General features: G+C 41.3%; 2 protein-coding genes across 5 annotated transcripts in view; one reads left to right on the forward strand and one right to left on the reverse strand.

Annotated features, from left to right (window-relative positions):
- The window catches only part of cnot1 (CCR4-NOT transcription complex, subunit 1), a 31,138-nt gene extending 22,070 nt beyond the window's left edge, over positions 1-9,068 (reverse strand). For all 4 annotated transcript variants that reach the window (XM_080863735.1, XM_080863733.1, XM_080863734.1 and 1 more), the window contains exons 1-6: positions 8,912-9,068; positions 7,226-7,524; positions 6,661-6,768; positions 3,682-3,780; positions 683-751; positions 132-186 (exon numbers count right to left, since the gene is read on the reverse strand). In XM_080863735.1, coding sequence (XP_080719861.1) covers positions 132-186; positions 683-751; positions 3,682-3,780; positions 6,661-6,768; positions 7,226-7,327 — 433 coding nt within the window. In that variant the 5' untranslated portion in view covers positions 7,328-7,524; positions 8,912-9,068. The remainder of the gene's footprint in view (positions 1-131; positions 187-682; positions 752-3,681; positions 3,781-6,660; positions 6,769-7,225; positions 7,525-8,911) is intronic.
- A 4,498-nt stretch (positions 9,069-13,566) lies between these two features.
- LOC308386912 (uncharacterized protein) lies at positions 13,567-22,674 on the forward strand. Its single transcript, XM_080866742.1, has 9 exons — positions 13,567-13,769; positions 13,879-13,965; positions 15,520-15,593; positions 15,769-15,892; positions 18,072-18,271; positions 21,376-21,654; positions 21,773-21,943; positions 22,116-22,355; positions 22,445-22,674. Exons 1-9 carry the CDS (start codon positions 13,708-13,710, stop codon positions 22,480-22,482), a joined length of 1,275 nt encoding a protein of 424 aa, XP_080722868.1. The 5' UTR covers positions 13,567-13,707; the 3' UTR covers positions 22,483-22,674.
- The last annotated feature ends 969 nt before the right edge of the window (positions 22,675-23,643 follow it).

Consider the following 23,643-nt stretch of genomic DNA (forward strand, 5'->3'; position numbering starts at 1 on the left):
TTAGTTCATCTTTAGAAATACAAGATTTGTTGGAAATATAACCGTTTGTTCACTTTACTGACAAATACTGCTAGAAAAACACTGTTTATTCACTGGGTTTAAATAAATGAAGGTGTGCTAGAAAAACTTACCAAAGCCACGAAGGTCTGTGTTGCTGGAGTTGAGCAGAGCAAGGCCAAATATAACCTGAGGGGTAAAAAAACAAAACACTTAAAAGGAGAGCCTAATGTTTGCTTGATTTCATACAGAGAATCTTTAGATCAAAATTTAACTTTATGTTCATACAAGTGCCAAAGCTACTATATTGCATTTACATTGTTTTCACTTGATCCTTTACCACCTAGTGTCATCGAGGCCACTTGTCCTTAATTTGTCATTTTTCGCTGAAAAGTTACAAAATACATTCTCATCTTTCAGGAACTACTTAAATTTTCTATTTAGCCCAGAATGGTGGGAGCTACAGTTAAGTAAATCATTGCAAAGTTGACTTCTGTCTGTTCAGACATCAGCATATGTGAAAGCTTTGAAGCTCGTCTTCTCTTCTTTCCAAAACAGTTTGAATTTTGTTTAAGGGAAAAACTGTCTCGGAGTTAGTCATTTAAAGAATGCTTGTAAAATGGGCTCGCTGATGGGCCAATGGTTTAAAATAAAGAAAGAAATAAAGTTGATAGAGCGGGCTTACCTCTTGGACTTTGCTGAGCTTAAGAACTTTGCTCAATTGAGTGAATAAGTGAGCAGATGGCTTCAAACTCTGAAAGACAATTTAAATCAACAATGAAAACCGGTTGTTATCTTGTGTTTCACCTGAAGGTTGAAATACAATTCATTGTTAGTATTCGTAAACACCTTTAACATGTCGGTACAAACATGGGTGTCTCGAGTTTGTCTCTCAGCTACTTAACCCTTTAAGACCATAGAACCAAGTTCGCCAGAGCTTATCTTTATATTTTTCATGCTGTACTGCCAATTTTGGGAGCACTTCAAGTTGCTACGCATCAATACAACCGTTATAGCCCAAATTTTAATAATATGTCTGCATTAAATCCATAGGAACTACAGTGGGGCAAAAAAGTATTTAGTCAGCCACCGATTGTGCAAGTTCCCCCACCTAAAATGATGACAGAGGTCAGTAATTTGCACCAGAGGTACACTTCAACTGTGAGAGACAGAATGTGAAAAAAAAAAAAAAAAAAAAAAAAAATCCATGAATCCACATGGTAGGATTTGTAAAGAATTTATTCGTAAATCAGGGTGGAAAATAAGTATTTGGTCAATAACAAAAATACAACTCAATACTTTGTAACATAACCTTTGTTGGCAATAACAGAGGTCAAACGTTTACTATAGGTCTTTACCAGGTTTGCACACACAGTAGCTGGTATTTTGGCCCATTCCTCCATGCAGATCTTCTCGAGAGCAGTGATGTTTTGGGGCTGTCGCCGAGCAACACGGACTTTCAACTACCGCCACAGATTTTCTATGGGGTTGAGGTCTGGAGACTGGCTAGGCCACTGCAGGACTTTCAAATGCTTCTTACGGAGCCACTCCTTTGTTGCCCGGGCGGTGTGTTTTGGATCATTGTCATGTTGGAAGACCCAGCCTCGTTTCATCTTCAAAGTTCTCACTGATGGAAGGAGGTTTTGGCTCAAAATCTCACGATACATGGCCCCATTCATTCTGTCCTTAACACGGATCAGTCGTCCTGTCCCCTTGGCAGAAAAACAGCCCCATAGCATGATGTTTCCACCCCCATGCTTCACAGTAGGTATGGTGTTCTTGGGATGCAACTCAGTATTCTTCTTCCTCCAAACACGACGAGTTGAGTTTATACCAAAAAGTTCTACTTTGGTTTCATCTGACCACATGACATTCTCCCAATCCTCTGCTGTATCATCCATGTGCTCTCTGGCAAACTTCAGACGGGCCTGGACATGCACTGGCTTCAGCAGCGGAACACGTCTGGCACTGCGGGATTTGATTCCCTGCCGTTGTAGTGTGTTACTGATGGTGACCTTTGTTACTTTGGTCCCAGCTCTCTGCAGGTCATTCACCAGGTCCCCCCGTGTGGTTCTGGGATCTTTGCTCACCGTTCTCATGATCATTTTGACCCCACGGGATGAGATCTTGCGTGGAGCCCCAGATGGAGGGAGATTATCAGTGGTCTTGTATGTCTTCCATTTTCTGATGATTGCTCCCACAGTTGATTTTTTTCACACCAAGCTGCTTGCCTATTGTAGATTCACTCTTCCCAGTCTGGTGCAGGTCTACAATACTTTTCCTGGTGTCCTTCGAAAGCTCTTTGGTCTTGGCCATGGCGGAGTTTGGAGTCTGACTGTTTGAGGCTGTGGACAGGTGTCTTTTATACAGATGATGAGTTCAAAACAGGTGCCATTCATACAGGTAACGAGTGGGGGACAGAAAAGCGTCTTACAGAAGACGTTACAGGTCTGTGAGAGCCAGAGATTTTCCTTGTTTGAGGTGACCAAATACTTATTTTCCACCCTGATTTACGAATAAATTCTTTACAAATCCTACCATGTGGATTCATGGATTTTTTTTTTTCACATTCTGTCTCTCACAGTTGAAGTGTACCTCTGGTGCAAATTACTGACCTCTGTCATCATTTTAAGTGGGGGAACTTGCACAATCGGTGGCTGACTAAATACTTTTTTGCCCCACTGTACATAAATTGCAAAAAAGTGCAATAAACTACAAAAAAAATGGAAAAAAAAAAACAAAACTATTTTTTTTACATATATTTCTAGTTAGAGAAATTTAAGAACTTTATCCCCCAAAACTGTAAATAGAAAAAAGTTGCACAAAATGGTTTCCAGAGGAAATTTGTGCTTCATAGTTTTATTTTTGAGATGCACCATTTTTTATGGACTGCAGGAAAAACCAAAATAAATATCGTAATGCAAATTTGCAAAAAAAAAAAAACAAACAAAAAAACCACCAAACACACAAACAAACAGCATGTGCATCAAAAACTATTTCCAGCAGTTCCAAGAAACAATACAGAAAAGCATAAAGTCAAACAGGACTTTTAAAAACACCAGTATAGGCTTATAAGGCCCTGAAGGTAAAAAACAAAAACTGTTTTCTGCAAAAAATGACAGCACTTCCGGTTTTGGGCAGGTAATGGCGGATATGTGATAGTTCGCGCTGACGTCTATTCCAATGCAGGAAGTGTTTTGAACAGCTGATCGGATCGGCAAAGCCTGTTTCTGGAATATTATGTATTTGTTAGCTTGCTTCCACCAGTGTGTGAATGTGAGAGTGAATGAATAGTGGCATTGTAAAGCGCTTTGGGTGCCTTGAAAAGCGCTATATAAACCCAATCATCATCATCATCATCATCATTATTATCATTATTATTATTATTGTTGCTGCAAGTGCTTTTTACGTAGTTTCTGCAAAGCTTTATGTGGAAGGAAACTGACCTAGGACAAGCTGATGGCACAAGATGTAAGTACAACTCCTCCGGTTTCATATGCAAAAAAAATTACTGCGCTAGCTTACGTGGTTGCAGAGCTACAGGAATTTAAAAATAGTTACACAACATGGAGCGTGCCCACTCCGACCGGTCTTAAAGGGTTAAAGCCCAACATGTAAAAAAGTGGTTTAATAGATCAAGAGCTTATCTTACTGATACGCTGACATTTCAGCATCTTTCCTTACCTTCTGGTAGTGCAGGGGATTGTCGATGGCGTAGCACAGAGTAGAGATAAAATTTGGTTTTGATATCAGCGACACACACTCCTGGATCAGAAACTGTGTCTTTGACAGGTTGGAGGAAAAAAATAAAAAAAGTTTAGGGTGAAGAACAAAATCAGAAAACTCATAAAAACAATAACCAGACTAAGCCATTTTAATTAATGTAACTTTCCTAACAGAGTTACCAGTGACTTATGAAGTATAGGTTTCCCCACTTACAGGGGCACAAACAAAGCTGCACAGAGACCGCGGTGAGCTGTCAACACACCAACCTGCATCTCGGAGAAAGTGTATTCTGTTTTTTAATAACGTCAAAGACACAAACAACGTGCATTTCAGGGGTTTAAGCTAATTTTCTGATTATAATAGCAGTGTCCTAAGCAAGGATTCATCTTTCTTCTGCAAGTTTTGTTTGCCCAACTCCACTATTACCAAATATGAAATGTATAAGATTGTCATTAAACAAAGTGTGAAGGAGTTGATGACAGATGCTTGTGTCTTACAGCTTACAACATCAGAGCTCAGTTAATAAGTTACTGTCAAAGTGAAAAGAAGGTACTTGTACTCTTGGACAGCCACCCACAGTGGACTCACACTTTGCTGCTGGAAGCTGATTTTATTACAATAGTTGCTCCAACAGTTTAAAGGTAATTTCAAAGGAAGATGTATTTTCATGTTTTCATGGCCAACAGCTTTCAGAAAATGACAGATTTAATAACAAACGCTAAGTTCACAAAAGAAGAAGAAAAATAAATATGATACTAAACAGGAATTGATTACATCAGCCTTCTACGTATTACTGGGGCTCCAAGAAGCAACAGCAGTCCGACTCTCAAGAAGAGATGTGAAACTAAACCAGAGGTTAAAACGGATCTTACCAAGTGAAACCATTTTACATTTTAGTTTCCATATTGCAACCCCCTAATCCTAATGTTTTGTTTACACCATTTTTATTCTTTCCAAATAGAGTCTAGTTGAAATTCGAGCAGGATAAATTTTTCTCTTCATTTCTGCCAAATTACTGCTGTAAACACAACCAATAATAAGTTAAAGGAAAGTTTCAGGCAACTTTAAAAGACTGATTATTTTCTGAAGTTGTTTGGAGCGAGAACAGAGTTTCTGGTCATCCACTGCTAAAAGCTTACGTGTCTGTTTGATGTTGGATGATCTGATAGCCTCGTGTTGGTGTTGTTCCCAGACCATCATGAAAATGTTGTTCCAGGTTCAACATTGCAAGTGACCAATCACATTGTTGTGACGTTATTCTTTTGCGCGCCAAGCCATTCGTGCATTTATGAAATTCCAATGTTGCAAGGACAATATCAATTCTGCTTACTGTTTATTAAAGGGTCAGGATCCGTTGATCGGCGGACAGAGGCAGTTTCTCGCAGCTTAAGTACAGTTTTTTGTTTTACGCCGGTTTTTCCCAAAGTCGCAAAAGTATGACGTCACAACATTCTGATTGGTCACTTGCAATGTTGATCCTGGAACAACATTTAGTATGATGATCTGGGAACAACACCAACACGAGGATATCAGATCGTGCTTTGATGTTAGTCATCAAGTAAGTAGATGGCAGTGCAAGGGTCAGAGTCTGTAACTACTGTATTTCTGACACGTCAAACGCCTATATCCTTATACATTACATTAACTGGTGTTCAAAATGGAGAAATTGCAGCCAGCGGTTGTATATTTACAGTTATTATCACTACAGCAAAACAAAAGACCCCCAATGTTGCAAAGGCAGTCTAAGGAGCAAGCACAGACAATTAGTATCAGCCCCATCTCCATCCCTAAGGTCTAATATCTCAACTCTCACAGAGTTCACTGATGCCACATGTGTTCACAGCTGTATAGAATAGAATGCCTTTTACTGTCACGATTCTCACGTACAATGTGATACAGAGCATCTCCTACCCAATGCAAACATGTGGGAAAAGAAAGGGGTGTGAGGTGCACAGTTCTGCAGCACTATATACACATGAACAGTAGTCAAAAAAAATATAAGTAAAAAAAAAAATACAAATCTGCAATAAAATAAATAGTGTTCTAAATTTATGTGCAATAAGCCACACTGTAAATAAAGTAACGCATAGTAGTGATTGTAGTCTGTTTGAAGTCGTTGGATTGGGGGGTGAAGTGTGTGGTCAGTGCAGTGTGAGTTCAGGGTGGTTATGGCTTTTCTGTAGTGCTTGAGTGAGTCATGCTCAAAATACTATGAAAGGAATGGGACATTTTGCTTGGAAACAACATCCCCACTGAAATTTAAAAGAAAACAGGCGCTGTTACTTTGTTATTGGTCCTTGTTTCTGTCATTCTAGCGGTAATAAATGTCAAAGAAAAATGCCAAATTCAAAGAAAGCAATGAACATATCCTGTGTAAACATTTAAATTTTAAAAACACCATGCTGCCATTTGGCAGCCAATTTCTTATCTACATGCTCCATGGAGCATGTCTTTATGGATCCAGCAATTTTTCAGGATCAGGCCTTAAAAAAAAAGAAAGAAAAAAAAATACCCTTGCAGAAACTGAGGTATTCTTCCTAAACAAAGTGTGTGTATGCTGTGAACAAACAGCCACCTTGGAGGATGTCAGTGAAAACATATCAAAGGGTAACAACAAACAAATTTAAAAACATTTAATTAAAATGCCACACCGCACCTCCTTAGATCCCCCATCAAAATCTTTTCCAAGTACGAAGAAGTTGAGATAAGCAATGGTTGAGCAAACTGAAGAACAAACACGAACACTCGGCCACCATGTTAAAGCTAAGTGTGTTTTCCACCTAATGGCTCTGCGCACATCCCTTCTAGTAAGACGAAAACCTGTCAAAACCCACTCAAGAGTTTTGTTTTGCTCCTCTGGCAAAATTTAGCTGCAGCCTTATATGACAACAGCACATATGAAAATCCAGAATTCAAACGTCTCAAATTTAAAGTTACCTGGTGAAAGTCCTTGCCACTGCTTTTACCATCGCCACTGAAATCCACATGGGAGAAGAGACAGCGTAGTAGATGCCTGTCTGCCTCAGGACCGTGACGATTTACAATCTGGGAGAGCACATGAAACACACCAAAATGTCAGAACATGTCACACAGACCATCACAGACACACTAAGCCATATAAAGTTCAAGTTTTCATAACAATGTGGCCACAAGTGAAACATCAAAATGGCAAGACCGTGTCCTCTTTGCTCCTCCTTTCACCGAGGGAAAAAGAGCACTGCCCAGCTGATCCAATAGTATCTTGAAAGTGAGCCAACTTAAACTTCTCTGATACGCAGACCCTGATCAACATTGGGCAGTCCTAGCGTATTAGCATCATAAAATTTACACACACACAGCTCTCTAAAACAGAAGAAAAATGCAATTTTTTGTTTAATTAAGGTTTTAAACATCTACAACTTTAAGTGAATAGAATATCTTGTGGTGTTTAAGTATTCCAAGATATCTGTTTGCAAATTTAAAATTAAATAAATAACGGTAAAGACTTTTCGCTACCACTCACATGCTGTATTTCCTGCTGGCTGGCTCGGTAGTTTTTCTTTGTTAAATTGTCCACCAGATAGCTGATTTGAGACAAAGCCAGCGAGAGCGAGTCAAGATTCATTGCTGGTTGGGGCGGAAGCAGGCGGCCGAGCACGGCGCAAAATCACCATTATTCCCCTTTAGTCACTTCAGTGATAAGTTACTTCTGCTCCCCCCCCCCAAAAGGTGTGAATAATGTTGACTTCCAAGGTAATGGTGGGTGGGTGGCTCCCGGTGCTAAGTAGGTAGAGTCTTTCAGTTTAAAATCAAGTTCAGCATCTGAAACAAGAAAAACAAACACAAAAATCACTTTGAAATATAAGAGAGAAACTTACTTTTGAGCTGCACTAAACTTTATGTGCAGCCTAGGTGCCACTAATGAGGCCTACTTGAATGACAGACCCAACAATGCAGTGAATAACTGCATGGCTACTTATCTGCTAATAAATTCAGAAACAACAGTGAAAGAAGTTACTGCCACACAGTTTGGTACAACATATGCACTAAGATTGTATAGGGTTGCATAAACTACACTAGGCCTTAAAAACACCGTAATGTTTGGAACAGAGTCACTCCGGTTTGGTCACTTAATGAAATGCCCCCCAAAAAAGTACGTGGCGTTAAAAGCAACCAGCCCTGAGTTTACAATGAGAAAAGGACAAGTGTGGAAATCACACACTGAAACAAAGAGCAGGCTAACGTAACTTACCAAATCTTGGAGAGTACCTATGCGCAAGCATGAGACATTTTTATGAGCGTTAACAGATTCATAATTTACCCAAACGTCTTAATATGCGAATAAAGACAACGTTTAAAAAATGTCAAGATTCAGGGACTCGGTTCATGTAGCAAGTAGTGAAACATGCCAAATACTCGAGCTAACTATCACCATGACGCTGATAAACACTTGCTACGGAGCAGTTAGCCCTTATGTTCACCGAATATTAGCTTCGTATTAACATAAAACATGAGATGTATTATTGTTTACTCAGCCAAGTCTAAACGGGAATTTAAATCGGATCGATACCATTAGTCGCTGATTAAATACCAACATTAACCCATTACCAGCCCCGGGTGCGAGAGTACAGGCTAATGCTATCTCATTAGCAATGTGAAGCTAACGGCAACGTGAGTCCCGTTTCATGTTGGTTATTGTTATACAGCAGAATCGAATAAAATGGCATTCCTTTTACACATTCAGATACAAGTTGTTTATGTAAGCAACTACTAAGGTTTGGAACGCCACATTTGGCCGGAAGCCTGAAGGCCGCGAGCGCAATACTCGGACGGGTTTTGCGCGATCATGTCAGCTAACGTTAGCACTAACCTTTTTAACGCTAGCCTCGCTCTCTCTTCGGGCTCCGACTAGTTTATGGAATCGCTAACACTTTACTTAAAACTGCTATCTTCGGACATAACGTAAATCTCACGTGTTACCTGAACAAATACACGTATACAGCGGTACCTTCGCTACACGAAAAACTTTGCTAAATTATGGAATTTTTACTTTTTTGCGTTCACCAATATGACAGCTGTTTCTCAGCAAGTAGACCTCCCCCGCTCCGGGAGCTAACGGCTATTCTCCGTATTAATATCGCTGCTTTTGTGCCAATTTCTCAACCTAAAGCAATCCACGATCATTTGTTAAATACATCACAAGCCTCACCGTGCTCTCAATAAAGTAATTCAGATCCTCATCTCTTTTTGTTTCTCGGAACAAACTTGACGAAATGGAAGGGTTGCCGTGCCTTCAATTCAGTTTGATTTTCAAAATAAAATGGCGACTATCACCGCCGCGGCGCGCTCACGGTTCGAGAGAGACGAGTGCGTGAACTTATTCGCGCGACACACACCTGAAACCGCCACATATTCAGTCAGTATTTTATTCATTTAAAACGATAAAAGAGAAGAAGTTATATACGACAAACAATGAAACTGGCGATATTAAAAATATCTAAATAAAAGGTTTGCTGTGCAGATTTTTTCCCCCTAAACTAGGAAGGAACACATTTTAAAGGGACCTGCGCAAATTTCACACGTGAAGGTGAGCAGGCTGGTGCTCTGCAGCCTGTGCTTTCTGTTTCTTTTGTAATGATGAAAACGATGTCACTGGGGTTGTAAATTCAGGGACATGGCAGACGATTTGGGTTTCATTAGGTTGTAAATAAAAAAGGATGGTACGGCTAAACAAAAAAAGATCCCACCTATAGCCTGCAGGGTTGGCCAGATACCTACAAGGTTGGTCTGACTACAAGCAGGCGGAAAGGCAGTTTGGTGTCAGCGTCAATGTCAAGAAAATAAATGAGATATAGATTTCAGGTGGCACAGAAAGTGGGGAAGCAGGTGTGAAAATGGTCTCCAGCAAGGATTTTACCTGGAGCCAAAACACTTCCTTCCTTCCTTCTGCAGATGTGTGGTTCGTGCATCACTATGTGGTGTGGCGGCTGCTCTGTGACAGGGAAGAAGACTCTACTGAGGGTGATGAAAGCTGCACAGAGGATTGTTGCCAGCAGCTTCACCACCACCACGGACATCTACATCAGCAGATGCAGGAAAAGGACCTGCTGTATCTTGAAAGAGCCTATAGTCACCCAGGACACACACTATTATTGTCCCCCTCCCCTCAGGCAGGAGCATCAAGAGTAGAGTTCCCAGACTAAGAGACAGTTAACACGGTTGAACTTTGGTGGTGCTTTCTATCATCTGCTACTCCCAACCAAAAGCAACAGATATGAGCAATCGCCTGTCTTTGTGCTATTTGCTGCACATGTTGTAAACATGTTCAGTTCCTTGGTTCTGCAAATATTCCTCTTGTGTTCACATTGTTGTTGATCAGTACAGGTGTTGGAATGACAATAAAAATCCTTGAATCAATCCTCAAAGTTTGGATAGCGTTAGTTATCTAACTATCCAATAACATAAATAGAATTATATTGAAAATATTAAACAAGATAAAATCAGTTTTTATTCATAGCTTGGTATTCTTAAGGTGAAATCTTACCAAGTCTTGACATAATACAACATGTTAGCTGTATAGTTGTCCAGAAATGGTAAATGGCCTGTATTTATATAGCGCTTTACTAGTCCCTAAGGACCCCAAAGCGCTTTACACATTCAGTCATCCACCCATTCACACACTGGTGATGGCAGCTACATTGTAGCCACAACCACCCTGGGGCGCACTGACAGAGGCGAGGCTGCCGGACACTGGCGCCACCGGGCCCTCTGACCACCACCAGTAGGCAACGGGTGAAGTGTCTTGCCCAAGGACAAAACGACCGAGTTGGTCCAAGCCGGGGCTCGAACCGGCAACCTTCTGATTACAAGACGAGCTGCCAACTCTTGAGCCACGATCGCCCACAGAAACCTCTTTGGGTGCTCCCATCTTGACTGACAGGTATTGTTTCCTTCATCAAAACCAACATTCATTCGACTGCCAAGTATTCAACATCTTTTTTTTTTATCGAGTCCTTGTTTTTTTGTCTAGAGTTTCACATTTTGTTGAACACAATGAATTTGAATTCATGTTTTGAAACACACTTGCTCGGGGACTCAGAGATGCTTTCTTTCTAGGAGATAAAGGAGGACAATAAATCCCTTAATGAGCAGTTTTAAGATCAACACAGGAAGGAAGTAGGGGGGAAAAAAGCTTGAAGGAAAACACAAGCTTCTAATAAATCATCAGTAAATATAGGGCTTCATACTAAAGCTCATGTGGTAACCCTGGAAGTCCTTCTGAAAAAGAAAATGGTTGAAAAAGAGGGGGGGCAATAAGGACAAAAGCTTCGAACTGGAGATGCAGTGGAAATTAAGAAGGCTCTGCTCTGTGACAAACAGTTTAAACAACAGGAGGCGTGCCAGGAAAAGAAAAACAGGGGTGAACTCTGAGTCAAGTCACGATAGCACACTTAAAATAATAGTTGATTCTCATGCCATCATGAAGACATATCTTCATTAAGGTAACTAAAACATACATATGTATGTTATTAGAAAAGGTCATAGATAGACTTTTCCCCGTGCTGAATAACAGCAAATTTGAAAACAAAATTGGCCAAGAGACACGTGCCAAGGACTGATGGACTTTGATACAATTGCCAAGGGTAATTTTTAAAATGTTGAACCTCACTGAACCATCAGTTACTGATGATATGTCCTCAAATCGAGATTTGGAGATGAACGGAATATAATGTGATCATTGTACTGACGTGTGCAGCTGTCTCAAGGTATCTTGAGGGCTGCATTGTCAGTCGTAACCTATATTAACCTTTCCAGAAACAGGCAACGTGGGACTATACACACCCAAGTCAGCTGCACAACTCAGTGCAGCTGATTTGGAGTCTCCTGGGACGGTACTGTCAGATACACCCTGGATAATAGTTTCAGGATATGGAAACAGAAGAATATGGAGATCCAACCTGGTTCAGTTCAATTCGCTTTTATTTATACAGTGCCAAATCACACCAACAGTCGCCTCAATTAGGTTTTTTTATTGTAAGGTAGACCCTACAATTATACATACAGAGAAAAACCCAACAATCATATGACCCCTATGAGCAAGCACTTTGGTGACAGTGGGAAGGAAAAACTCCCTTTTAACAGGAAGAAACCTTCAACAGAGCCAGGCTCAGGGGGGCGGGGCCATCTGCTGTGATTGGTTGGGTTGAGAGAAGGAAGACAGGATAAAAGACATGCTGTGGAAGAGAGACAGAGGTTAATAACAAGTATGATTCAATGCAGAGAGAAGAAACACCCAGTGCATCATGGGAATCCCCGGCAGCCTACGTCTATTGCAGCATAACTAAGGGAGGATTCAGGGTCACCTGGTCCAGCCCTAACTATATGCTTTAGCAAAAAGGAAAGTTTGAAGCCTAATCTTGAAAGTAGAGATAGTGTCTGTCTCCTGAATCCAAACTGGAAGCTGGTTCCACAGAAGAGGGGCCTGAAAACTGAAGGCTCTGCCTCCCATTCTACTTTTAAATACTCTAGGAACAACAAGTAGGCCTGCAGAGCGAGAGCGAAGTGCTCTAATAGGGTGATATGGTACTACAAGGTCATTAAGATAAGATGGGGCCTGATTATTTAAGACCTTGTATGTGAGGAGCAGGATTTTGAATTCTGGATTTAACAGGAAGCCAAAACAGGAGAAATCTGCTCTCTCTTTATCTTCGGTTGTCTTCCTTATCTGTAACCACAGATGGCATGGCCCTCTCCTCCAACCCACAGTACACAGTATGGTCGTCACATCTTTCGAAGCATAACCAAACCCATTAACGTATTTGTTTCTAAGCAATCAAAGCTTTCTCTAAAAGATAAAAAGAACATGCAGGTGTGCTTATGATTCACTGAAGATCAGACAGGCTATTATCTGTAAAGCCACAGGCAGATCATTCACCTGGATTGCTGAGTGTTGATTAAAGTGAAAAATCCTAAAGTGGTATCCTCACAGATGCTTCCAGCTTCCCTCTTAATTAAACCAACCCAGGTATTGGTTTTTTGTTTGTTTTTTTGTGATACTCAGTTTTCACTTTACTGCTGTCACTTGAGTGAACCTGATATGCAAGGTCAGGGTTTGTTTGTGGTCACTGTTTTTTACATGGATAATTTTGAAAAGGAGTACTGCTAAAAAATGTCAGCGAAAGAAAAACTAAACAGGTAATGAAGAGGAGAGGAGGCAAATGAGTGATGTGAGTGACCTGAATGGACAGGATTGTAAAGGAGAATATCAGAGAAAATACTCAAACTGAGTTATTTGGACTCAAGTATGTTTGGACATGTGCAGTGGGAGGACAGTGCATGTATTTTACAAAGGATGGCGAATACGGAGCTGACAGGCAGGAAGAAAGGAGGAAGACCACAAAGAAAGGAGGACTTGCTGTGAGTTGGTGTGACAGAGATGCATGCTAGTGAGATGGAGGGAGATTATTAATCTGAAGGAGCAGAAGAAAGAAGAAAAACAATATGACAATAAACAGCAGTGTACAAATGTAAATGCTGTACTGAAATCTGTATTTTTAATTCAACTAATTAATGGAGTTATATGTCATATATTTATTTACTAATATATGTGTTTCACGATTATTATCACTTTATATTTCATTTTTTTACATCCTTAGTTATTAATTATTTGTCAAGTTTTAAATTTAACACCTACATTTAGTTAATTTGTAGTTTCGTTTCTGCCTGTTTGTTTACAAATCACTTTTAATGTGTAAACAAAGAGCTACAAGCTGCTAGGAGTTTCAAAGGCGCAACCATTAATGTTATTAGAGGGTCGTCCAGCAGGGGGTGATGGTGCACCTACACACTGTGAGAGCAGTAAAGCCAGAAGAAGAGCTCTTCCCCTCCTCGTTCATCACCACAGGCTGTATCTGGTAACATTGGCGGAATAACACCAGGAGAGCGTCTTTTTCTGGGTGTTTTTAAAGCTGCCTTTTGCTGAGGTGAAGTTTAAAGGCAGGCAAAATGTCGTCTTGGGTGAAATCACCTGCGGGTGGTCGGCGGCCATCCGGTAACCCTAACGGAAGGTGAGTTTCCAGGCTAGCGAGGTTAGCATTAGCTGCTAGCTCACAATAATATAGAAACGTGAAACGCTGTCAATTAGCGGCCCTATAAACCGCCACCTGTGCTGTGTAGTGCTCCACAGCCGCGTGTGTTTCGGAGGGCAGCTCCATACCCAACCAGAGAGGAGAGGACCGAAGAGCTCAAGGATGCCCTGGACAGGTACCAGCCTCGGGCAGCCTTTTTGTTGTCGGCAATGGTTTAAAGTGACCAAAGCTTTATTATGAGTGATTTACTGTGCACCTTCACTTCTGTGTGTAGTGCTACACGTCATTCATGGTTTTGTTTTAGATGAAAGAAAATGCACCGTCTTAGTAAATAAAAACTGCATTTAAAGCCTCCAAGTTGCTATAAGTCATATTTAATAGTTCCTTATAGCTGCCCAACTCTCTTTATGTCAGCACTGGGGAACATCTTACTTCCTTCCCAGCCAGACTTTTCTTTCCTCCCTGAAGGTAAATCATGAAACAAATAATTCTAGGATCTTGTTTACAGGTTTAACTGGTTAGACCAAACTTTGAATGCAGCTCTCCAGTTTGAGTACACTTACAGTTTCAGCTGCCTAGCGAGGTTGTAGACTCATCTTTAACACAGAAATCACTTTTATTTGGGTAAGTTCATAATTGCATGTGCAACAGGCAAAGCAGGTACTGATAGAAGCTTGGTAGTTTGGAATCATAGATGTAAAATGAACTAAAGTTACCTGAACATTAATTTTTAGTGTGTGTTGTAAAACTGTTAGTGCTTAGTTAGAGTATATAAGCTGAAAGCAGCTGTTCTGAGCTCTGTGCAAACTGCACTGACTTTTTTGCGGCCATGTCACCAGACTAGTATAGAAGTAACGTGTTACTGCTGCTTCCTGATGAGAAAAATATTGCACACTGTTCACTGTAGAGCATGTGCTATATGGATGGAAGAATTGGGGCCCACCTTTTATCTTTAAGTGAGGTGTCACAGGTGTGTGCTCCTGGCTGTGGCGTTCCAAACATTTGTGACGGGATGGGTCATTCAAACGAGTACGCTGAATTTGAGCGTCGTACTATAATAGGATACCGTCACTGCAACAGTTTCTTCTCTCCTACATATTCCACAGTCAACTGTAAGATGTGTTTTTGTAAAGTTTAGCAACCAGCCACTCGGTCACGAACGTAAAGTTAGAGAGTGGGGTCACCGACTGCGCTCTGCTGACTCACCAACTCCACATTTCCAAACTTCTCAATGAACATCTGTGCTGACATGCCACTGGAGTTTCAGGGTTTGGGTTCTGGCAGCTGAGCAGCTCCCGTGGGTCTAAAGTGTGGGTGATCCCATACTTTAGTCTCTATTCTGTACTTTGGGACAGAAGACGGATGTAATTTTACTGTCAACTATGACAAAATCAAGTATTTCAACACTTTAGCTGTGAATCCTTTGAAAGTGTGAATGTCAGAATATGCTGACGTAATGTTTTAGTAAGACATCAGGAATACGGTGTTTGCAACAGTCTACTATTGTTTCTGTGTTGTGAGGGGAAAAAGCTGTTTGAGTGAAACTTAAAACTTTGATGCACTGAATGTCGGACGCACAGGCTCCTTCGTGCACTTGCTCTCTGAGTCTCACTTTCAGAAAATCTATTTTTGGATATTTATATGCTCGTCATATTAAGGTGTCGTAGAGGAGGCATAGAAATACCTCCCATATTAAACTGTTATGACACTTTTCACTGCTTTTTTTCAGTTATGAAGAGCTAGAGCAAATCCAAAACTACAGTGGAAGTGTGAAGTACGAGGGCTACAAGCATCAGCCAAATGGTGAGATTTGTTTCTTTGTTTTGTCCGTATGAGCAAAATGGATACGCTTTACACAAGACATGTTTTTAAATACTCTAAAATCTTAATTACACATTGATCCAAAGAAGAAAAGAGTGCAGTAATATTTTTGCCGCTTTTCGAGTCTCTTTCAACGTCACCGTTCTCAAACTTCCAGCCAAACCAGAGGGTGGCACTCCAGCAGACAGACGTAAAACGCTGTATCAGAAGTTCTACAGACAGGTGCAGGAGGAGAGGAAGCCAGCCGACTGCGTGGTTCTCTCTGTTACCAAACAGTGCCTGTGAGTATTTATTCATTGCCAACAGAATTTGCTGGTTTATCCTTTACTATCAGCGTGAGGAGACTGATATCATTCAGTGTTTCCCCACACTCGGGCCGACTCATATTATCTTTTGTTTTTCTATCTTCCTCAGTCTTATATTAAAACCTTAGTTGATGCTAACAACCTTTCCCCGGCTGGTGTTTTCCCTACCGGTTGGCTTGCTGGCCAGGTTACTGTTGTAGTGTTTCTCAGTGTCATTGAGTCAACTGCACCGTCTTGGACTGCAGCTGGCCACAGTAGTCGTCCTCCTGCTTTGGAGCTCTGCTGTGAGCTTTAGGGTCACTTTAATCAGAGCCTGCAGCAGATGGAGGACTGGTTCTTGTGCTGCTGTGCTAAGCTCACAGAGACCGCAGAACAAATGAGTGCTTCCAGCAGCAGCTGCAGACCATGACTGTGGAGTTTTGGTTCCCTGCAGGATGAGACTTATTGGATGAAAGCTGTTTTGATGTGTCAGTAAGTATGAGGCAATGAAAGTGTTAGGAGCAGAAGGACTTATAACTCTGTATCAGATCTTATCCTTTTATTATCACCGTCAGTTTTTTGCTTGCCTTTCTTTACTTTCTTGGTGTGCTGTGCAGGCTGCAAATCGTTTCAGCTACGAGGCTTTGTTCACATTTAACGTGCTGTAACTTCAAATTTGTTCTGGCTACTCAAGTTTAGGTTCTTGTTCCCTTTGGAAAGTCTTTTTGTTGATGTATTAACAGTGTTTCACACGCAGACCCTGTGTGTAAGTGTTCATATAACCACATTTCCAATGCAGATGTCTGCTGTGAAGCTTTGTCACCATGGCAACAAACAAAAAAACAACAAAAACCAAAGTAAAAGCCCACAGGTTTTTTTGCACACGTAGTTTTCTTCCTGTGTTGTGTTGAATGATTGTCTGTTAAATTAGTTGTGATAACTGACAACCACAGACGAAGCAACGTGAACACCAGCAAAAAAACACCTCACTTTGTCACTCACACAAACACATTTACATAAAGTTGGAACAGCTGTTTGTTTTTGGTGTCTTGATCAGTCAGTAACGAAGATTGTATTCATTTATGCACAGTCAAAAAATGTCATGTAGCACATCTTTAAAATTCAGTGTTCAACTACACACTGATTTGCATTGAAGTACATTAACAGATACATACATGTGAAGGTTAAACATTCTTGAATACACCTTTCACATATCAAATGTGCCACTTGGATCACGTTCTGTTAAAATACTCTTTATTTTATGCTTTTGAAAAACTGCCACAGTTGTAAACCAGTAATCAATCAATCAAACAAACCTTTATTTGTCACATGCAAGTTTGCACCTGCAGTGAAATTGGACCCCCCCACCCCCCGACCATGACATTCTACACATGGTAAAAGTCTAACAGAGTAGCGGTCAAAGCACACTAAAAAACTTGCACTCCTTATGCTCTGCAAGATTGCAACATCATCAGTCAATTTTCACGCACTTCTACACTAAAAGCAACGATTAATTTGAATCACAAATATGGCCGCTTAGGCTTGATTTAGGCCATACTCCTGTGTTGAATGGCACAGCCATGCACCCTATACTGGGTATACAGACGTGTCCAAGAAGACTTGCTGAAGTTCAAACTGAGCATCAGAATCAGAGAGAGTGCTGATTTTAGGGGACACATTTAATGTGGAATGGTTTCCAGCACCTTGTTGAACTTGCAGGGTGTACTTAATAAAGTGTCCTACTAGTATAGTCACAAGGGTGTCAACCACTGGAATTGGTTCAGCACAGGAGTATAACTCAAGCTAACTATGAGACTCAGTTGATACAGATGGACTGGCAGTTATAAAATGCTTATTGATAAGTATAAATTGATGCAGCACTTTATTTGACTTTCTCAGTATCCCAAAGACACTAGGAAATACTAGTATTATAATATTTACGGTACAAACATCTCATTAAGAATAAACCCACAATACAACCCTAATCACACCGATGAGAGATTTGAAAATCTGTGTTAGCTTCACATAAAACACTGTTTTTGTTGGGAAAGCACATTTTAAATGAAGGAGTCACCCTTTGCTCCGTCACAGATTTAACTCGGGGTATCTCCTATACGAGGTGAGTCGCTTAATATAGAAATGTCACGTTAACAAAGTGTTTCTCTTCCTCTCAAAGGGATTACCCCAAATCGCTAAGCCAGTGCTTGCAGGAGCGTGGCCTGTCAGTGGAAATGCTCTACCTTCAAGCGGAATCGGGCCTGACCCGGGCCCTACAGGATGTCCGAGCAGAAGGCTCCCCCTTATGTATTCTGGTGGAGCAGACAAACGTAGCTCTGTCCTCCTGCACTGTTATCATATTCTCAGAATCCCTCAAAAGTAAGTTCGTACCCCTCGTATTCCTTCAAACTTACCAAACCATCCCTTTTACTAGGCTCAGTTCAACAGTCTGTAGATTCCACATCTTTAAACACGAGGTCTAAAACAAATTTCTTGTAAAACCAAATAAATTAAAAAGACACACTACCATTTAAAAGACCACTATCTAAAGTTACACAAAGCTACAGTTCTTCAGTCATGCATGCATTTAAAAACTGTGCCGAGTCTATCATATCTACATGTTAATAGCTGGATCTTGGCAAACGATCCTTTGGCTAGCACATGCATATACTTCACACAACAATACATGACAATACATCCCAAAAAAACCAAACCAAAAACTAAAAAACGGTCAATTTATTACAACATGTGTTTCATTTTATGGGTCATCAGTTCTGTCACTAACTGCTATCTTAAACCAAATAACAAACCAGACCAAACCAACAATCAGACTTCTTTGGAAGACGGCACAAAGGCAACGTTGTAGCTACCATTCAGACTATTTGTTAGCTTACACACCAACTTCACTTCATCTTTGATTTTTGTGCGATAACGTGAGTGTTACTCTTAACAAAAACAAATAAACCAAATCTGTATTATTATCAGACGTATGCACGATCTGTGCCAGGTGCCAAACGCAAGACCTGGGCTTGAGGTCAGGTTCAGCTGCATATGAGGTGCAGTCGAGACGTTTAGCAACACAGACCATAAAAGTATTTCTGTGTCACCTCAGTCCTGTGGGAACCAGATGTACCAAGTGTCGCAAAACTACAACGTTTCAGCTGAAACTTCATTTCAGGGAGGACAGAAAATTCTCAGGATGGTGTGAAGTAGGGCTGCCACAAACGATTATTTTGATAGTCGACTAGTCACAGATTAATTTTGTAATTAGTCGACTAATCAGATCATCATCCATTGGACAGAAAACGTACAGCTTATTGCACCAGCAGCATCTGCTCTTATATAACCATCATTAGCTTACAGCTTTGTGTTTAAGGTCTGTGCTAACTAAAAATAAACACAAGATGGTAGTTTATTAAATTTTAATGAAATTTGCAGATTGTCTCGGTGAAGTTTAATAAACTCAGTCGTCTGCGCTTTGCTCCCTAAAATATAACGGGACACCGGAGTAAATTCTCGACCATCTCACACTTCTGTTTAATCAATTTTCTGTTTGACGTTTGTTCAGCTGTGTGAAAACCACCCAGTGGATTAATAAAGTTTTATTTTATCTAATCTAACCTAATCTAATAACTTTAATCTCAGCCAAACCGATTTACTCAGGAACAAATAAAGGTCTGTCATCTCGGTTGTGGGCAAAAGACCTGGAACTGACAAATAAAGGCTATCTCATCTCATCAACAAATAAAAAACACAGAAAAAAGCCAAACAATAACATTTTTAAGTTATCTAAGTGACTCATATATGTTTAACCTGAGTAGTGAAAGACGGCGGTGGGTTTGAAAACGATCTGCCGGGAGTCCGGTGTTCTCACGGCTCTAGTGAGCCTAGCCCCCGGCTAACTATTGAGCTAGTGGGTAACAGACGTCTCCGAAAACGTCGGAGCGCTTTTGAAAATATGTGGTGTCCTGATAAACTGAGCAGATATTTGAGGTTTACACAGCTACATTCTTACCTGAAAATATGTTAAACATTTATTTTGTGACCCAGAAAGAATAATAAGAGTAACATTAAAACTAACTAGCTGCCGCCATTGTTGCAAACTGAGCTCTTAAATCCTGCTACTTATTCCTGCGCCTTTCAGGATCTTACAAAGCTTCAAACGACGCGTCGACTATTAAATTAGTCGATTAGTTGATAGTCCATTATTGTACATTATTGTACTTTATTGAGCCCCGTGGGGAAATTGCTCTCTGCATTTAACCCATTCACTCAGTGAAGCAGTGGGCAGCCATTGGGCGCCCGGGGAGCAGTGTGTAGGGACGGTACCTTGCTCAGGGGTACCTCAGGGTAGCTGTTAAGGGGAATCGAACCCCCGACCTTCCGATCATGGGGCAACCACTCTACCTACTGAGCTATCCCTGCCCTACTGAGCTATCCCTGCCCTGTCGACGTAATCGTGACTAGTCGACTAATCGTGGCAGCCCTAGTGTGAAGATTGTATACAAATCCTTTCACAGTTCCACAGCGGCGTGTATCACAGTTCAGCTGACCCAGTTTTCTCCTTCGAACTCCTACGGTCGGACTCCTACTGTAGGACTGCATTTTCACATCTGAACCTGGGAAGCAGATTTGCTGTGAATGTCAAAAGGAGACCGTGACCATGCTCCTGATGCCTGTGGTTTCTCAAACTGAGAAATTTTAGGTCGAAGCTGAACAAGCAGCACTTTTTAACAGAGAGTAATCCTCGACTCCAAAGCCTGAGCTGAACTTTGGATCTGCATCAGATCAGATACTGGCTCTAAATATGATCACGAGGAGGAAACTGGCTACATTTAAATCAGTTATGGTTTTATGGACCTTTATGATCTAACCTCGTAACTGTGGGGATTTTCATTTTTATCTTTTGTATCCTCCTGGACGAAGCGTGCGGCCGGTTTTACAGAGGCATGACCCAGGCTCTGGATAAAATCAAACTCAAGTTGTAATAATGTGCAGTTTGCTTTAAATCTGCTTAATATGACATTTTATGCTTTATTAGCACACATACACGACCTAATCTTTATAACACAAATGTTAAACACATTGTTAGGTGAATTCAACCAAAATTAGATCAATTCAACAAACACAATTGTCTGTCCTCAGAAACAAAGCTGAAAAAGCGTCACCATTCATTATATTTAGAATAAAATGTCTGGATGCACATTTAGATAAATTCAGTACTTACTAATCAGGTTGTATTAAAGTTACTGATAATGCACGTATTTGCACAAAATGCATGTCCCTCAGTGCCACACATCCAGCAATCCAACACCACCCCCACCCCCCGAAGCATTACTTACCAAAATACTAATTTAATCAGCTGATCCCAACATTGACATCAAAACGATCTCAGCGCGAGCTGAAAGGGATCTTTTTTTCACCTCTTTCTCCTACCTCAGCCTCATGACACTTCACCGTTACCGTTCCCTTTCCCTCCTCAGTCCATCGAAACATGCCCAAAGACCAGGCCATGGACTTTGTTCTAGCAGAGTACAACCGTGGACTGGCTAAAGAGCGACCCCCGAGGGACCCAGCAGACATTGCAGCCGAGGCGTCGCAGCTGCTCGATGACTTTCTGGATCGAGAAAAGATCGCGCGCCACACCGTTCCCTCTGAAACACGTCAGCTCCTCGTACTGTTAGGCGAGGGTGTCCATCTGTACCCCGAGGAGTTGGAAACCATCTCGGAGTACGTGCGCTCTCGGCAGGATCACGTACAAGGTGAAACGATTACACAGCAGTTCCTACAGAAGCGCTGTTTCAGCTTTGACTTCTTGTATCAGCTTTGCTTTGTCCTTAGGTCATATATCTCTGTTTCACCTGCGTTTTATCTCTTCAGCTTCCAACAGTGAGGGTGAGAAAGGGATCATGTTACCTCCAGGGTTGGGGAAACCACCTCCTCTGCTTCCGACTCCATCTGGGCCACCACAGCCTCAGCCTGCATCTTTAACAGGGGGGCCCATGGGAGACCACGCCTCACCTTCACCTGTACCCCTCTTGCCTTCACCAGGTTTGGGTTTTCCCTCTTTGTGTCTTTTTAAATCTGTCAAACCTTTAATGCTGTGAGGCTGTGAAGCATGATGAAAAGTCCTGGTGTCCTACTTTGGTGAGAGTGCTAAAACCTACCACGGCATTGCTAATCATGAACAGCTAGAGGCTGATTTGCTTCTTTTTATTTTTAGTTGCTCATCCCAAAACCAAACCTCCTCCGCTGCTCTCCTTGCATCGCCTTCCTGGTCCGTCGTTAGGGGGCCCAATTGTCCGAGGTCCCCTGTCGTCACACATCCCTTACGGCGGTCCCGGTGTGCCTCGTGGGCCCCTGCTCCACCCTCCTCCTGTGTTCCACCCAGGCCCCAGAGGTCCCACTAGAGGAGCCCCTCCCACTCTAAAGAGTGCTCGCCCTCCACTTCTGTCGTCTCCAGGTTGGTCTTTGGTTTCTTTTGGGGGTTTTTTCTTTCTTTTCTTAAACTTTTGTCCTAAAGTCGTGTTTTTTGCCTCTTTGTTTTCTCAGGTGCTCCTCTTCTTCGTCAGAGTGTCCCCCGGCATTAGGAAATGAGACGCACACACACACACACACACAAATTTGCAGGTTATGAACAGTGTATCACTTCATGTTAGAGCAAAAGCATCCTTTTTTATGTTTTTTATCTAAATTTAGCTGGAAGATAAATGAAAGTTGATATGTCTTCAGCTCACTGTGGGTGGTTTGAGTGGTAATGTTAAGACCCCCCCCCCCCCCCCCCCCCCAAGGCATCGGTGCCTTTTTTATGTTTTGTCCGTCAGGGTCTGTAACTGTTGGTGAGTGTTGCACAGGTCCATCAGGTAGTTCGTTTAGCTGATTGCACAGAAATACAGCCACGCAGTAATCAATACCCAATCACGGCTGCAACAGGACGTCTTCTGTATTAAACGCCACGAGCCTACTTGCTGTGTACAGTTTTTCAACATGGTGCTTTGAATTTCTCAAAGTTTCTCTGGACAACAGATATTTCACTTTATAATGGTTTGTTCTTCGGAGCCGTATTTCTGGTTCAAATATAACTTGATTCATGTGTAATTTTATTTGTGCCACAGAGGAAAACGGTCACTCTGAAGGACTCTGTATGATGCATGCAGTATCTTCATGGCAGAACACAAACACGTGTATTTGTTAAATTGCATTTCCTGCACTGTGCACAGTAAAATCGCTGTTGTGTACAGTACATTTCAGTAAAATAATCGTCCTTGTGACGTTGGAATTGCAACTATCAGCTTTGTTTTGTTACCCAGGCTTCTGACAGAGTCCTTCTATCAAAGCACAAGACTAAGCTCCAACTATTTCCCAGCATAAATGAAAGAAATGCGACTCTCTTCATTATAAGTCCAGTGACCACATATTTTCTGAATGGCAGGTCTGATGTGAGTAAGAAGGCTCCACAGGTTTGGTTACACGCTGTGGGTTTCAGCCTTTAAGCTTAATATCTGTTAAATATGTGATGCAGGCAGAGCACACGAGTCTGGAACAAACAACTACTTATCATATGTGGCTTTTTTTGTCATTGCTAGAATTTCTAGCACACTGTTGTTTTGTTGCTAATATTTATTAGCATTACTGAAAAGCATTTATCTGGTTAAGAAGCCTTTTTCTGTTGGAGCTGCGGGAGGCTGAGGCCTCACAAAGACAAACACTTTGCTTTGCTTTTGTAGATACTGTAAAAATGTTTTTTTTCT

This window comes from Rhamphochromis sp. 'chilingali' (assembly GCF_963969265.1).
Source record: "Rhamphochromis sp. 'chilingali' genome assembly, chromosome: 2".
In the NCBI taxonomy this organism is placed as follows: Eukaryota; Metazoa; Chordata; class Actinopteri; order Cichliformes; family Cichlidae; genus Rhamphochromis; species Rhamphochromis sp. 'chilingali'.

What these genes read in the sequence shown, in the direction of transcription:
- LOC308386912 (XM_080866742.1), top strand. Translation starts at nt 13,708, where the DNA reads ATGTCGTCTTGGGTGAAATCACCTGCGGGTGGTCGGCGGCCATCCGGT. An exon ending in ATTCTCAGAATCCCTCAAAA is followed by an intron (nt 18,272 to 21,375) that starts GTAAGTTCGTAC and finishes TTCCCTCCTCAG; the next exon opens with TCCATCGAAACATGCCCAAA. An exon ending in ACCCCTCTTGCCTTCACCAG is followed by an intron (nt 21,944 to 22,115) that starts GTTTGGGTTTTC and finishes TTTTATTTTTAG; the next exon opens with TTGCTCATCCCAAAACCAAA.